Source organism: Saccopteryx bilineata, chromosome 4 (genome assembly GCF_036850765.1).
Source record: "Saccopteryx bilineata isolate mSacBil1 chromosome 4, mSacBil1_pri_phased_curated, whole genome shotgun sequence".
Lineage (NCBI taxonomy): Eukaryota > Metazoa > Chordata > Mammalia > Chiroptera > Emballonuridae > Saccopteryx > Saccopteryx bilineata.
In genome coordinates this window covers 289,996,830-290,011,247 of record NC_089493.1, presented here as the reverse complement: position 1 = coordinate 290,011,247, position 14,418 = coordinate 289,996,830, and the positions used below count along the sequence as shown (strand labels likewise).

At 45.5% G+C, this 14,418-nt stretch overlaps 1 protein-coding gene across 1 annotated transcript; it reads left to right on the top strand.

The window, feature by feature from the left end:
• Nucleotides 1-2,479: 2,479 nt before the first annotated feature.
• HBZ (hemoglobin subunit zeta) lies at nt 2,480-3,563 on the top strand. Its single transcript, XM_066278391.1, has 3 exons — nt 2,480-2,574; nt 3,082-3,286; nt 3,435-3,563. Exons 1-3 carry the CDS (start codon nt 2,480-2,482, stop codon nt 3,561-3,563), a joined length of 429 nt encoding a protein of 142 aa, XP_066134488.1.
• Nucleotides 3,564-14,418: the final 10,855 nt, after the last annotated feature.

Here is a 14,418-nt window from a genome sequence, read left to right as displayed (position 1 = left end):
CTCAAGCCAGTGACTATGGGTCATGTCTATGATCCCATGCTCAAGCTGGCAACCCCATGCTCAAGCCGGCGAGCCTGCACTCAAGCCGGCAACCTCCGGGTTTCGAACATGGCACCTCAGCATCCCAGGTCAACGCTCCATTCACTGCGCCACCACTGGTCAGGCTGAACAGGTTTTATAACTTTCCCAAGCCTCCATTTCCTTAACTTAAAACATGTAATAATAATAAAACATCTCACAGAAAGTTGTAAGAGTCAAATACCCAACATAAAAAATATTTGGTACTATGCACAGGACTTAAAAGGCACTAGATAAATATCAGCTAAAACCAGACAGCAGACCTTACTTCACAGCCACACAAAACCAGCCCAAGGTGGGCTGTCACCCAACTCAAAATGCCAAACTGCAAGTTCTTTAAACGGTCATATAGACGCTTCTCTACATCTCAGGGTGTGTAGCAATACTTATTTCACTTTTTAAAAAATAACTGAAGTAAAATTTGCATAACACAAAAAAAAACATTTTAAAGGAAATAATTCAGTAACATTTTGTGTATTCACAGTGTCGTGCAACCATCACTACTATCTAATTCTAGAATATTTTCATCATCGCAAAAGGAAACCTAGTACTTATTATGCAATTGCTGCCCATCCTCCCAAGACCCGGAACCCACTGATCCATTTTCTGTTTCTTTGAATTTGTCTGCTCTGGACATTTTGTATAAACGGAATCATAGGAAATGATAGTGTCTGGTTTCATTCACTTGTTATCATGTTTTCAAGGTTCATCCATGAAGCATGTGTCACTGCTCCATTTTTATGGCTAAATAATATCTTACTATATGTCCATAAACACTGTAACTCTAACTCATTTACCCATTCATCCATCAGTGGGCACTTGGATTGTTTCCATCTTTTGGCTATTGTGAATAGAACAGTACAACATTTTTAAACAGGACAAAAAAAATCACTAACTTTGCACTAAAATGATAAACTTCCGGCCAGGCCATTTGCTCAGTCGGTTAGAGCATCGTCCCGAAACGCCAAGGTTGAGGGTTGGATCCCAGTCAAGGCCCATACAGGAAGCAACCAATGGAAGCACAACTAAGTGCAACAACAAATGAATGCTTCCTTCTTTCTCTTTCTCCCTTCCTCTCTCTGTCTCTCTAAAATTAATTTTTTTAAAAAAATTTTTTTAAATTATAGCCCTAGCCGTTTGCTCAGAAGTAGAGCATGGACCTGGCGTGTGGATATCCTGGGTTCAATTCCCAGTCAGGGCACACAGGAGAGACATCCATCTGCTTCTCCCCTCCCTCTTTTTCTCTCCTTCTCTCTCTTCTTCTCCTGCAGCCATGGCTCGATTGGTTTGAGCACATTGATCCTGAGCACTGAGGATAGTTCCACAGAGCCTCTGCCTCAGGCACTAAAATTAGCTCGGTTGCGAGCATGGTCCCAGATAGACAGAACATCGGCCCCAGACAGGGATTGTTGGGTGGATCCAGTCAGGGCACATGCAGAAGTCTGTCTCTGTATCTCCCCTTCTCTCACTTGGAAAAGAAGAAAAAAAATCTTATAAAAAATGATAAGCTTCTGTTCAACCAAAAACATCATTTAGAGAGTGGAGTCAAACTACAGACTTGGGAGAGATGTGACACAAGAAAATGACAAAGGACTTATATCCAGAGTGAAATTGCAAAGGGTTGGCAGGTCAGGTGGGAGTTTCTCTGGGTGACAAAGCTGGTGTGTGTCTGATTTTTATGGGGTGACATGACACTATATACATGTCAAAATTCACAAAGCAATACTCTAAAAAAGTCCATTTTATTGTATGTTAAAATTTAAAGGAATATTTGCCTCATTGTTAAAACGATGATATGATGAGCAATATTGCAAGCCCTAATAGCTGTTGATATCAGACGAATTCTTTTTTATTGACCTTGCTTTTCAGGGAACAGACCCAGTCAGGATGTCTTTCCTCAGTGCCAGATGGGCAAAACCATTGCTTTCTCAGTGGAAACTCAGGAATCATAGAGCCAGAGGGGAGGGACTGGCATGCAGCCAGGGGGGCTGCCCCAGGATCCCACCCAGGAGCAGTGCCCACAGCACAGGGCACGTTCCAGCCCCAGGAGGGTGTATCTCGGGCCCTGCTCCCCTGCTTTCCCTCACTAGGTGAGTCTGAAACGGACGAGGATGGTGCAGACTTGGGCTGCAAACGCGGGCATGACCTCCTGGGCGGCTGGGCCCCTATCTCTGCTGGACTCTGGTCAGGCTGTGGCCAACGCCCCCTCTAAGACCGAGCAAGGGGGGCAGGGGCGATAGCCCCTCATTCCATCTGTTCCACCAGGCTCTGACCGCCCACTGTCGCTGAATCTGATAAGAGACCCCCACCCTCGCAGCCCCCACCCCACTTCTGTGCATTTAAATGGACCCTGGGGGCTGAGCGCCACAGACTTCAGTCCTGAGCACGTCCAGCTGCTGCCATGTCTCTGACCAAGAGCGAGAGGGCCATTATCACGTCCATGTGGGGCAAGATTGCCTCACAGGCAGATGCCATTGGAACCGAAACCCTGGAGAGGTGAGTGCCAGACAGGCTGGGATGGGGCCAGGTGGGTGACAATGTGGGTCTAGTGAGAACAGGTACAGTGAGGAGGAATGGGTGAGTTTGAGTCGTGGAAAAGGGGCGTTGATGGCAGGCAGTGAGCAGGTGGACCAGGAGGGAAGACGAGGACTGTGTCTCCCACACTGGACCCAGCACACAGGTCTCCGCAAACATCTGTTGAATGAATAAAGAATGAATGAATGAATAAACAAATGAATGAATGATGGGTCAGGGAGGGAGGTAGTGCCCTGCTAAACTGGAGCCTGGGGCAACAGGATCCAATACGGATTCTGTCTTTATTTAAAATTGCACGTAACGTTTTGTTCAACGTGAATTTTCTTGAGTTAATGTTTACGTTTTTAAATACTGCGTTAAAATATGATTTATCCTGACGGCTGGATTTTCCGAAGCTGCTTAAGTTTTGCACCCAAGACAAGGGCCACAGTGGCCTCACCAAGGTCCAGCTCTCCTCCCACCCCGCAGGCTCTTCACCAGCTACCCCCAGACCAAGACTTACTTCCCACACTTCGACCTGCACCCCGGCTCTGCGCACCTGCGCGCACACGGCTCCAAGGTGGTAGCCGCCGTGGGCGAGGCGGCCAAGAACATCGACAATGTCGCCGGTGCCCTGTCCAAGCTGAGCGAGCTGCACGCCTACATTCTGCGCGTGGACCCGGTCAACTTCAAGGTGGGCACCCGGGCTGGGGTCCCGGCGGGGGCGGGGCAGAGGCGGAGTGCGAGGAGCGCAGGGTCTTCTGAAAGGCGCTCCGTCCCCCCAGCCGGAGGGCACCTGAGCTCCACGCCAGCCCCAAGCAAGCGGCCTTCCTTCCTTCTAGCTCCTGTCCCACTGTCTGCTGGTCACAGTGGCCTCGCACTTCCCGGCGGACTTCACCGCTGACGCCCACGCCGCCTGGGACAAGTTCCTGTCTGTGGTGTCCAGCGTCCTGACCGAGAAGTACCGCTGAGCGCAGCCCAGGGGCCCCAGAGGACAGGCTGCGAGCCCTCCGCTGCTCTAGGGGGGCTTCCCAGTCCCCCTTCCCTAGTGATGTGCTAATAAAAGAATCAACGTACCGGCGCCTCCGTGGTCACTGGGGCTCCGGGCGGGGGCGGATCGGGGTCGCCTGGAGGGCTGCGGGAATTCTTCGCGCTCACCCCGGAGTTTCTCGGGGCGCAGAGGTCAGCATCCTGAGCAGGAGGGGCACTAGGGGTCTGGACGGGTGGCAGAAATAGCCTCCTTGCTCTACTTCCAGGGCAATACTGGAGCCACCTGGCCTCTCGGATCTTCCCCGGGTCCACCATGTAACTCTTCTTCCTCTGGAATTTTTACTATTTCCTGGTTTATGCACCGGAAAGAAAAAAGTAATGAAGGTATTTATACATTCATTCAGGGGCCCATTGCTTCTTCCATTAAACAAACATTTATTAGTACATAAGATAACCAAGCATTTTTCTAAGCCAACGATTTTAACCTGTGTGCTTCAAGAATGTTTAACACATGCAATACCCGACTATTTAGTCAGGGGCACTGACCTCTTTTCCTTTAGATTGTCAAATAAAAAAAATGACAACAGCCAACACAACAATAACCAACCGGTGTGAATGAGTCAAAATCATATCTATTCTTTTTTTTTTTTTTTGTCAGATCAGCAAAAAATATGTTTTTGGTGTGTGCAGAATTTTAGTCATTAGTATATCCATGCCATGAAATGAAAAGGGTTGAAAGTTGATGTTCTAGGCTGTGAACACAGCAGCTAAAATCAGCACAACTCCCTGACCCATGGAGCTGACAATCTAATGGGGACCAAGACATGATACGTAGTCAGATCACCATGTATAGAAGTAAAAAAGGAAAAGAGGCTCACCCTTGCTCACAATGAGAGAAATGCAAATCAACACTACATTAATAACAACCCCTCACTGAGATTCAGTTTTCATCTACCTGGTGAGCAAGAATGTAAGACTTTGCCCTCACCCTGCCGGAGGCCCCCTATATCTGGTGAGCAGGCGCAGGACCTGGATACTCAAAGTCACTGGGGCAGCTTCATTTGTCACCAAAGACTAGAAAACCCAGAGTCCATTAGGAGGCACTGACTGAGCGAGCCAAGGACATTCACACAGAAGAGAACTGTGAACTGGAAAATAACGGTTGTGAGGTGATGGCAGGGATTTGTTAAGTAAAAAAGGAAAGGAAAGGCCCTGGCCGGTTGGCTCAGCGGTGGAGCGTCGGCCCAGCATGTGGGAGTCCCGGGTTCGATTCCTGGTCAGGGCACACAGGAGAAGCACCCATCTGCTTCTCCACACCCCCCCTCCCCTTTTCTGTCTCTCTCTCTCTCTCTTCCCCTCCTGAAGCCATGGCCCATGGCTTGGTTGGAGCAAGTTATCCCCACTGAGGATGGCTCCATGGCCTCCCCTCACGAGATAAAATAGCTCAGTTCCCGCAAGGGAGCAATGGTCCCAGATGGGCAGAGCATGCCCCCCTAAGGCTTGGCAGGTGGGTCCCAGTAGGGGCGCATGCAGAAGTCTGTCTCTCTGCCTCCCCTCTTCTCACTTAAAAAAATTAAAAAGAGACCTGACCTGTGGTGGCGCAGTGGATAAAGCATCGATCTGGAAGGCTGAGGTCGCTGGTTCAAAACACTGCACTTGTCTGGTCAAGGCACATATGGGAGTTGATGCTTCCTGCTCCTCCCCCCTTTCTCTCTCTCTCTCTCTCTCTCTCTCTCTCTTACTCTCTCTTCTCTCTAAAATGAATAAATATAAATAAATAAAATAATTGGGGGCACCTCCCAACCCTTTAAAAAAATTTTTAATAGAAATTAAAGAAAAAAGGGAAGGAAAGGAAAAAGAAGTAGAATGGTAGATATATACAGCATGATAGCTTTTCTATAAGAAAGAAGCGATATAGAAGTATGCGTGGGCACACGTGTGTGAGCGTGCATTGCATATGTGCATTTGTACATACGTGTGTGTCTTTTTTGTGTTTGCTGATTTTTGAGAAAAGAATCTGTAGAAGGACAAAAGGAATGATGACAAATGACAGCATCGGCGGGAATGGAGAGGTAGGACTGGGGGGAGGGCCTACAGAGTTTTGATCTTTGAACCATGTAGATTTTACATCATCAAAAATATAATTAGGCCTGACCTGTGGTGGCGCAGTGGATAAAGTGTCGACCTGGAAATGCTGAGGTCGCCGGTTCGAAACCCTGGGCTTGCCTGGTCAAGGCACATATGGGAGTTGATGCTTCCAGCTCCTCCCCTCCTTCTCTCTCTCTGTCTCTTCTCTCTCTCTCTCTGTCTCTCCTTCTCCTCTCTAAAATGAATAAAATAAAAATAAAAAAATATATAATTAAAAATAGCAAAAAAATGGGAACATCAAATTTGAAGACCAACTTAAATTAACCTGTGTAAGATGGTAATCATACATAATGTAACCATCAGAAAAAAGAATTGTTACAAATAACTTTTTTTTTTAACAAATGACTTCTGAACAAAAAAACTGCAAAGAAATCCTAACATTCACTCTAGTTTATTGGTTATAATAACACAGATATTGTCATTTTATAAATTTTTATTTGAAATACTTTCAAACTGTCAAAAAAGAAACTTCAAGAATAAGACACAGATGGAGAACTGGTGACTGCTAGTGGGTACAGGGTTTTTTTGGAGGGTGATGAGGTGATGAAAATATTCTAAAATTGAGTGTAGTGAGGGTTGCACAATTCTGTGAATATATTAAAACCATTGAATTGTACGCTTTCAGTGGGTGAATTGTGTGGTATGGGTTATAACCTATTGCCAATCATTATTTATTTTTATCCTAAAACATATTTGGACAGTGGGAGTCCCTTCAAACTGGCCACTGTGTTTTCTGAAATGTCCCATTGTTCTTTGAATACATTCTTAATTTCTGCCATAAGAAGTTCCATGAAAGCAGGCCTTTCTCCACAAAGCTCTGTTTTCTCCTAATGGAGAATGATGTTTGCAAAGCAAGATCTGGGAGCTGGATGTGTGGTCATTGCTATTGGAGTGTTTGTTACTCCTGTTAGTCATCTCAGTGGACAGAACTAAGAAATACATTTACACACGCACACGTATCTATGATATATAAGGCTATGTATCTTACAAACAATGACCTCAGACCAATATGTCTACTTACAGCCCAATATCGCATGGTTTATCCTTGTCCTCTCCCCTTGCATGCTCATGCCTTCATTCCCGTTGTACTAAAAATATGTACTTCTTTGCTCAATTCCTTCAAATGTTACCAGAACCCCTATTGAGCTAAATTTGACTTCACAATTTTGAAACTGTACTATTTAATAGATTTAAACATAAAACCCATACAATTTTTTATGGTTAAAAAATTTTTAATAAAAATACTTTAATTTTTAAATTTTTATTTATTAATTTCAGTGAGAGAGAGGAAGGGGAGAGAGAGTGAGAGAAAGAGAGACAGGAATATTGATCTGATTGTATGTGCCCTGACCGGGGGTCAAACAGGAAACCTCTGTGTATTCGGACAATGTTCTAACCAACTGAGCTATCCCTCTTCCTTTCTCTCTCTCCTTTCCTCTCTTTCTCTAAAATTAATAAATTAAAAATATATATTATATATATATATATATATATATATATATATATTTCATGGTTCTGCCCACTACTAGGTACTAAAAAAAATGACACCCAACCACAAAGATCTCATAAAGGCGATCATGGAATATATTATTGTTTGCAGAAAGCAAGGAAGTATTCACAAAATAATGTGATTGTGACAGAAGGGTATAAGTCCCAGCATGAGGGGTTTCCACTGACTAAATCTTAGACAATTTCAACATCAAAAAATAACTGTAGTCTGACTGGTGGTGGCGCAGTGGATAGAGCATCAACCTGAGATGCTGAAGTCCCAGATTCAAAACCCCGAAGTCGCTGGCTTGAGTACAGGCTCACCAGCTGGAGTGCGCAGTCGCAGGCTTGAGCATGTTTTCATCGACATGACCCCATGGTCGCTGGCTTGAGCAAGGAGTCACTGGCTTGGCTGGAGCCCCCCAGTCAAAGCACATATAAGAAGCAATCAATGAACAACTAAAGTGATGCAAGTATGAGTTGATGCTTTTCATCTCTCTCTCTCAAAAAAACCCAAATAAACTAATTGTTGAAACCAGTAAATAAACTAAAATTTATGATTCTACAGTGTTATTCAAAAAGAGATAGAGAAGCTTTACCACTAATGGAGTAAGAAATTGACACCATCAACAGCTTCCTATAAAAACTGAAAACTAAAGGAAACCGATTAAGCATAAATCCTACAGTTTTAGCGCAACTTTCCTTTGCCCCCAACTGAAAAAAACAAACAACCTCTTTACAGAATAATACCTGCTAATTAATATAGAATAAATCATAAACTTAGAAAGCTAGAATTTGATGACCTCCAATGAAATAATGAATTCAAGCAAGATCATCAATAATTATTAAAACCATAGAAGTTTGTTAGGGAATAGGGTAGTTCCATGGTGCCAGAATGATAACTCCCAAATGACAAGCTAATCACATACAGGAGAAAGATACCTCTCCTATAGAGCTATCCGGTGGCTCTCTCCTTGACCAAGTGATTATACGTGACATCTCCAACGGTGAGCAATCTGACATCATCTGCAAGTCCTTAGCACCACCTCTCATGCTAGCCAGCAAGTTCTTTTTCTTCTTGTGATAAAATAAACAGAACATACAATAAAATTTACCTTTTTAACTCTTTTAAAGTGAACAGACACAGTGGCATTTAGTATATTCGCCATGTTATGCAACTATCACCTCTATCTTGTTCCAGAACTTTTTTATCACCCTAGGAAGGAACTCTGCGCCCTCAGCCCCAGGCAAACATTCTGCTTCTTGTCTCTATGATTTTGGCTATTCTGGGCATTGCATGCAAATAAAATCATGCAATATTCAGACTTCTGTGTCTGGCTTCTTTTACTTAGCATAATGTTTTCAATGATGATCTATGTTGTACCACATACAGTACTATTTTAGGGCTGAGTAATATTTTATTGTAGGATATACCAAATTTTGTTTATCCTTTTATTCATTGATGGACATTTAGGTTGTTTCCACCTTTTGGCTATGTGACTCATACTGCTAAGAAAAGATTTTGTGTGGACATATGTGTTCATTTAGCATGGATACACATACACACACACACACACCTAGGAGTGGAATTGCTGGGTTTTGTGGTAATGATGTTCAACTTACTGAAGAACCACAAACTTTTTCACAGTGGCTACACTAGTTTGCATTGCCAGCTGCAACGTATGATGGGTTCCAATTTCTCCCCACATTTGCCAACTCTTATTTTGCTTTGCTTTGCTTTTTTTGACAGACAGGAAGAGAGTCAGAGAGAGAGAGACAGAAAGGAAGGGAGAGAGATGAAAAGCATCAATTCTTCGTTGTGGTCCCTTAGTTGTTCACTAATAGCTTTCTCATATGTGCCTTGACCCGGAGGGGCTACAGCAGAGCGAGTGAACCCTTGCTCAAGCTAGTGAGCTTGGGCTCAAGCCACCGACTATAGGTCATGTCTATGATCCCACGCTCAAGCCAGTGACCCCGCGCTCAAGCTGGTGAGCCTTGCTCAAGCCAGATGAGCCCGCGCTCAAGCCAGCAACCTCGGGGTTTCGAACCTGCATCCTCCACACCCCAGTCTGACACTCTATCCACTGTGCCACTGCCGGTAAGGCTTATTTTGCTTTTGATATTATTATTATCATTGCTACCCTCCTACTGGATGTGAAATGGTACTTCATCGTGGGGGTTATTTTGTTGTTGTTTTTTTGTATTTTTCTGAGATTGGAAACGGAGAGGCAGTCAGACAGATTCACGCATGCGCCTGACCAGGATCCACCCGGCACGCCCACCAGGGGGCAATGCTCTGCCCATCTGGGGTGTTGCTCTGCTGTGACCAGAGTCATTCTAGCGCCTGAGGCAGAGGCCACAGAGCCATCCTCAGCGCTGAGCCAACTTTGCTCTAATGGAGCCTTGGCTGCAGGAGGGGAAGAGAAAGACAGAAAGGAAGGAGAGGGGGAGGAGTGGAGAAGCAGATGGGCGCTTCTCCTGTGTGCCCTGGCTGGGAATCGAACCCGGGACTCATGCACGCCAGGCCAACGCTCTACCACTGAGCCAACCAGCCAGGGCCTTGTGGTTTTGATTTGCATGGCCCTAGCTGGTTTGCTCAGTAAATAGAGCATCAGCCCAGCATGTGAATGTCCTGGGTTCAATTCCCTGTCAGAGCATACATGAGAAGCAACCATCTACTTCTCTTCCCCTCCCTCTCTGCCCTCTCTCTTTCTCTTCACCTCTCACAGCCAATGGCTCGATTGGTCCGAGCTTCAGCCTCAGGCATTGAGGATAGCTCAGTTGATTTGAGCATCGACCCCAGATGGGGGTTGCCAGGTGGATCCCAGTCGGACACATGCGGGAGTCTGTCTCTCTGTCTCCCTTCCTCTCTCTTAAAAAAAAAAAAAAAAAGATTCTAATCATCATATAGGAAAATGCTCAACCTCAACAACAAATAAAAACAGATGCTACTACACATACACCACAAACAAATAAAAGTCATAACACTGAATGTTGGCCAGTCTGAGGAGTAACTAATTCACACCACAAATCTTAGGGCTCATTCCAAAAGCAGAGCTGCTGATGAAAGTTCTGACTCTTTCTCTGAACGCTGCTGGGTGCTTTCTAGAAGGGACCCTGGAGGTGGCTGGGAAGGGATGTGTGACAGGAGGAGCTATGTCGCTTCCCCGCCAGACATAGGCCTAGGCTCTGGGATTGGTCTGCAAGCCCCCTCTGCCAGCAGGCCCCAAACTCCTGGCTCAGGTGTGAAGACGGGGCAGGCTCTGGGGCAGCCCGCGGCTCAGGTGCCGCCTCATGAACGCGATAGATTTAGTGACATGGTCTCAGTGTGGAAGCCCAGTGAAAAACACACAAACAAGAATGACCCTAACCCTCATCACTTAGGGATAATTGTTGCTACCAGTTTGGTGCAGCTGTATCCAGTTCTTTCTTCTATTTAAAGAACACTATCATATTGTATGTTCCGTTTTTTCCCCTTCTTACTAAAAAAATCCTGTACTCCCAAAAAAAGATGTTTATGAACAAATGTTAAGTATAATTAAAAAATTTTAATCAAGCTACTTTTAAAAAAATATTTCATTTATTCATTTTAGAGAGGAGAGAGAAAGAGAGAACAAAGGAGAAGCAGGAAGCATCAACTCCCATATGTGCCCTGACCAGGCAAGCCCAGGGTTTCAAACCGGCGACCTCAGCATTCCAGGTCGACGCTTTATGCACTGCGCCACCACAGATCAGGCCAAGCTACGTTTTGTTTAACTTAAAAATATGTGGGACTGTAAAGTAGTACAACCATTATGGAGGAAAGTATGGTGGTTCCTCAAAAAACTGCAAATAGAACTACCTTATGACCCAGCAATCCCTCTACTGGGTATATACCCCAAAACCTCAGAAACATTGATACGTGAAGACACATGTAGCCCCATGTTCATTGCAGCACTGTTCACAGTGGCCAAGACATGGAAACAACCAAAAAGCCCTTCAATAGAAGACTGGATAAAGAAGATGTGGCACATATATACTATGGAATACTACTCAGCCATAAGAAATGATGACATCAGATCATTTACAGCAAAATGGTGGGATCTTGATAACATTATAAGGAGTGAAATAAGTAAATCAGAAAAAAACAAGAACTACATGATTCCATACATTGGTGGAACATAAAAATGAGACTAAGAGACATGGACAAGAGTGTGGTGGTTACCAAGGGGGGGGGGGGGAGGGAGGACATGGGAGGGAGGGAGGGAGAGAGTTAGGGGGAGGGGGAGGGGCACAGAGAACTAGATAGAGGGTGACGGAGGACAATCTGACTTTGGGCGAGGGGTTTGCAAAATAATTTGATGACAAAATAACCTAGACATGTTTTCTTTGAATATATGTACCCTGATTTATTAATGTCATCCCATTACCATTAATAAAAATTTATTAAAAAAAAAAACTTAAAAATATGTGCATGTCCCAAAGCGTAGAGGTTACCAGTTCGATCCTCAGTCAGGGCATATACAGAACACAGGTTCCTGTCTCTCTCCTGCTCTCTCCCTTCCTCCCTCTAAAATCAATAAAATAAACATTAAAAAAATACATACATGAACTCTGGCCAGGTGGCTCAGTGAATAAATTGTTGTCCCAGCTCATTGAGGTCACAAGTTCGATCCATGGTCAGGGCATGTATGAGAAGCAATCTATGAGTGCACAACTAAATGAAACAACTAAGTGGAACATTGAATTAATGCTCTTTCTCTCTTTCTCTCTCAAATCAATGGGAAAAAATTCTTTTAATTAAAAAACAGCCTGACCTGTGGTGGCGCAGTGGATAAAGCCTTGATCTGGAACGCTGAGGTTGCCAGTTTGAAACCCTGGACTTGTCTGGTCAAGGCACATATGGGAGTTGATGCTTCATGCTCCTCCCTACCTTCTCTCTCTCTCTCTCTCTCCCTCTCTCTCTCTCTCTCTCTCTCTCTCTCCCTCCCCCCCTCTGTCTCTCCTCTCTGAAATGAATAAATAATAAAAAAAAATAAAAATAAAAATAATGTTTAAAAACCCACAAAAGCCTGACCAGGTGGTGGTACAGTGGTGGATAGAGCATCGAACTGCGATGTGGAGGACCCAGGTGTGAGACCCCGAGGTCACCAGTTTGAGCACGGGCTCATCTGGCTTGAGCAAAAAGTTTACCAGCTTGAGCCCAAGGTTGCTGGCTCAAGCAAGGAGTTACTCGTTCTGCTGAAGACCCGTGGTCAAGGCACATATGAGAAAGCAATCAATGAACAACTAAGGTGTCACAACAAAAAACTGATTATTGATGCTTCTCATCTCTCTCTGTTCCTGTCTGCTGTCCCTGTCTATCCCTCTCTCTGACTCTCTCTCTATCCCTGTTAAAAAAAAACAACCCACAAAAACCAGAAAGCCTGATCTGTGGTAGTGAAGTGGATAGAATATTAACCTGGAATGTTGAAGTTGTGGGTTCGAAATCCTGGGCTTGCCAGGTCAAGGCACATACGAGAAACAATTAATGAACAACTAAAGTGAAGCAACAATGAGTTGATGCTTGTCTCTCTCTCTCTCTCTCTCTCCCCCCCTAAAAATAAATAAAATATTTTTTAAAAAAGATATTCACCAACTATTTTGAAAACCACATACATGGAGAAAAAAAACCCCACATACATGAAAATGCACCCTTTGCAAGAACACATACTAACTAAAAGGAATATACTAAGCATGACTGCCTTACGAGGGAGAGGGGTAGGGAATAGACTGAGAGGATAAAGAGATATAAATAGAGCCGGAGGGGGGCCTTGTACAGGCTGAGGTGAGAATGTGACAGAATTGCCAGCTCCTGTGAACTCAGGCTTTGCATGAAAAGTCCAGCTTCCTGCCTGACCTGTGGTGGCGCAGTGGGATAAAGCGTCGACCTGGAAATGCTGAGGTCCCCGGTTCAAAACCCTGGGCTTGCCTGGTCAAGGCACATATGGGAGTTGATGCTTCCAGCTCCTCCCCCCCCTTCTCTCTCTCTGTCTCTCCTCTCTCTCTCTCTCTGTCTCTCCCTCTCCTCTCTAAAAAAAAAAAAAAAAAAAGGCCAGCTTCCTCCTGGCCCAGAGAGTCTACCTGCAGACAAGTGGCTGGGGTACTTGGCCTACAGAACCGCAGACAGAACCTCATTCGGGTGAGAAGGGGGTGAAAGAGCAGAAGCAGCAGAGGTCTAAAGCCAAAACTGTCACTCACACTCTGTGACACCTGGCCTCAGTTTCTGTGGGCCTCAGTCTACAATTTTAAACCGGAACTCATAAGGTGGTGTCACAGAAGCTTCAGGAACAAAGAGTGTTTCCGTGAGGGCCTTCCTCCATCGCAAGAAGGGAGGTCAGGGGACAGTCACTACAGAGGCCAGCTCTGGACTGGGCTGACACATGGGCTCCTGTCTCCTGGAACCTGGGCTCTAGCTTTGGTCCAGGAGGGAGGCTGGAGTGATAGCCCCTCACCTGTTCCTCAGGCTCTGACTGATCATTGTCACTGGAGCTGATAAGAAACCCCACCACAACTTATGTATATAAGGGGACCATGGGGACTGAGCACCACAGAGGCCAGTCCGGGGCTCACTCAGCTCCAGCTTGGTCACCACCGTATCTCTGACCAGGGCCGAGAGGACCATCATCATGTCCATGTGGGGCAAGATCTCTACACAGGCAGGTGCCATCGGCACCGAGACCCTGGAGAGGTGAGCGCCAGACAGGCTGGGATGGTCCAGGTAGTGACAATGTGGGGTTAGTGAGGACAGGGGACAGTGAGTTCAGGGGTTCTTGGAAGGGGTCAGTGAGTTGGGGAAGATTAATGACACAGACGTCTGACTGACCCTGGGTTCAGTGAGGCCTGAGCAGGGACAGGCACATAGAGGTGAATGAACAGTTTCTTCCAAGGCCTGACGTGCCTGTTGAGGCAGCCACTGATACTGGCTCTCTGACCTAAGAGAAGAAGTTTCTCTGAAGAGCCTTCCTGGGCTGCTGCTGGAGAGAGCATTATTTCTGGCAGAAAGTGAAGTAGGATGTTGATCAAGGGAGGGCTCTGGCCAGAGGAGGTGAAAGGGGCTGGATACCAAGGCCGTGGGAGTTGAAGAGCTGGTGTGCAGACCTCTTTGGAAGCAAGGAGTTTCTGTGGCCTGGAATAGGCAAGGTTGGGTGGTGGGAGCAGTGTGGGGGCCCTAATAACCGA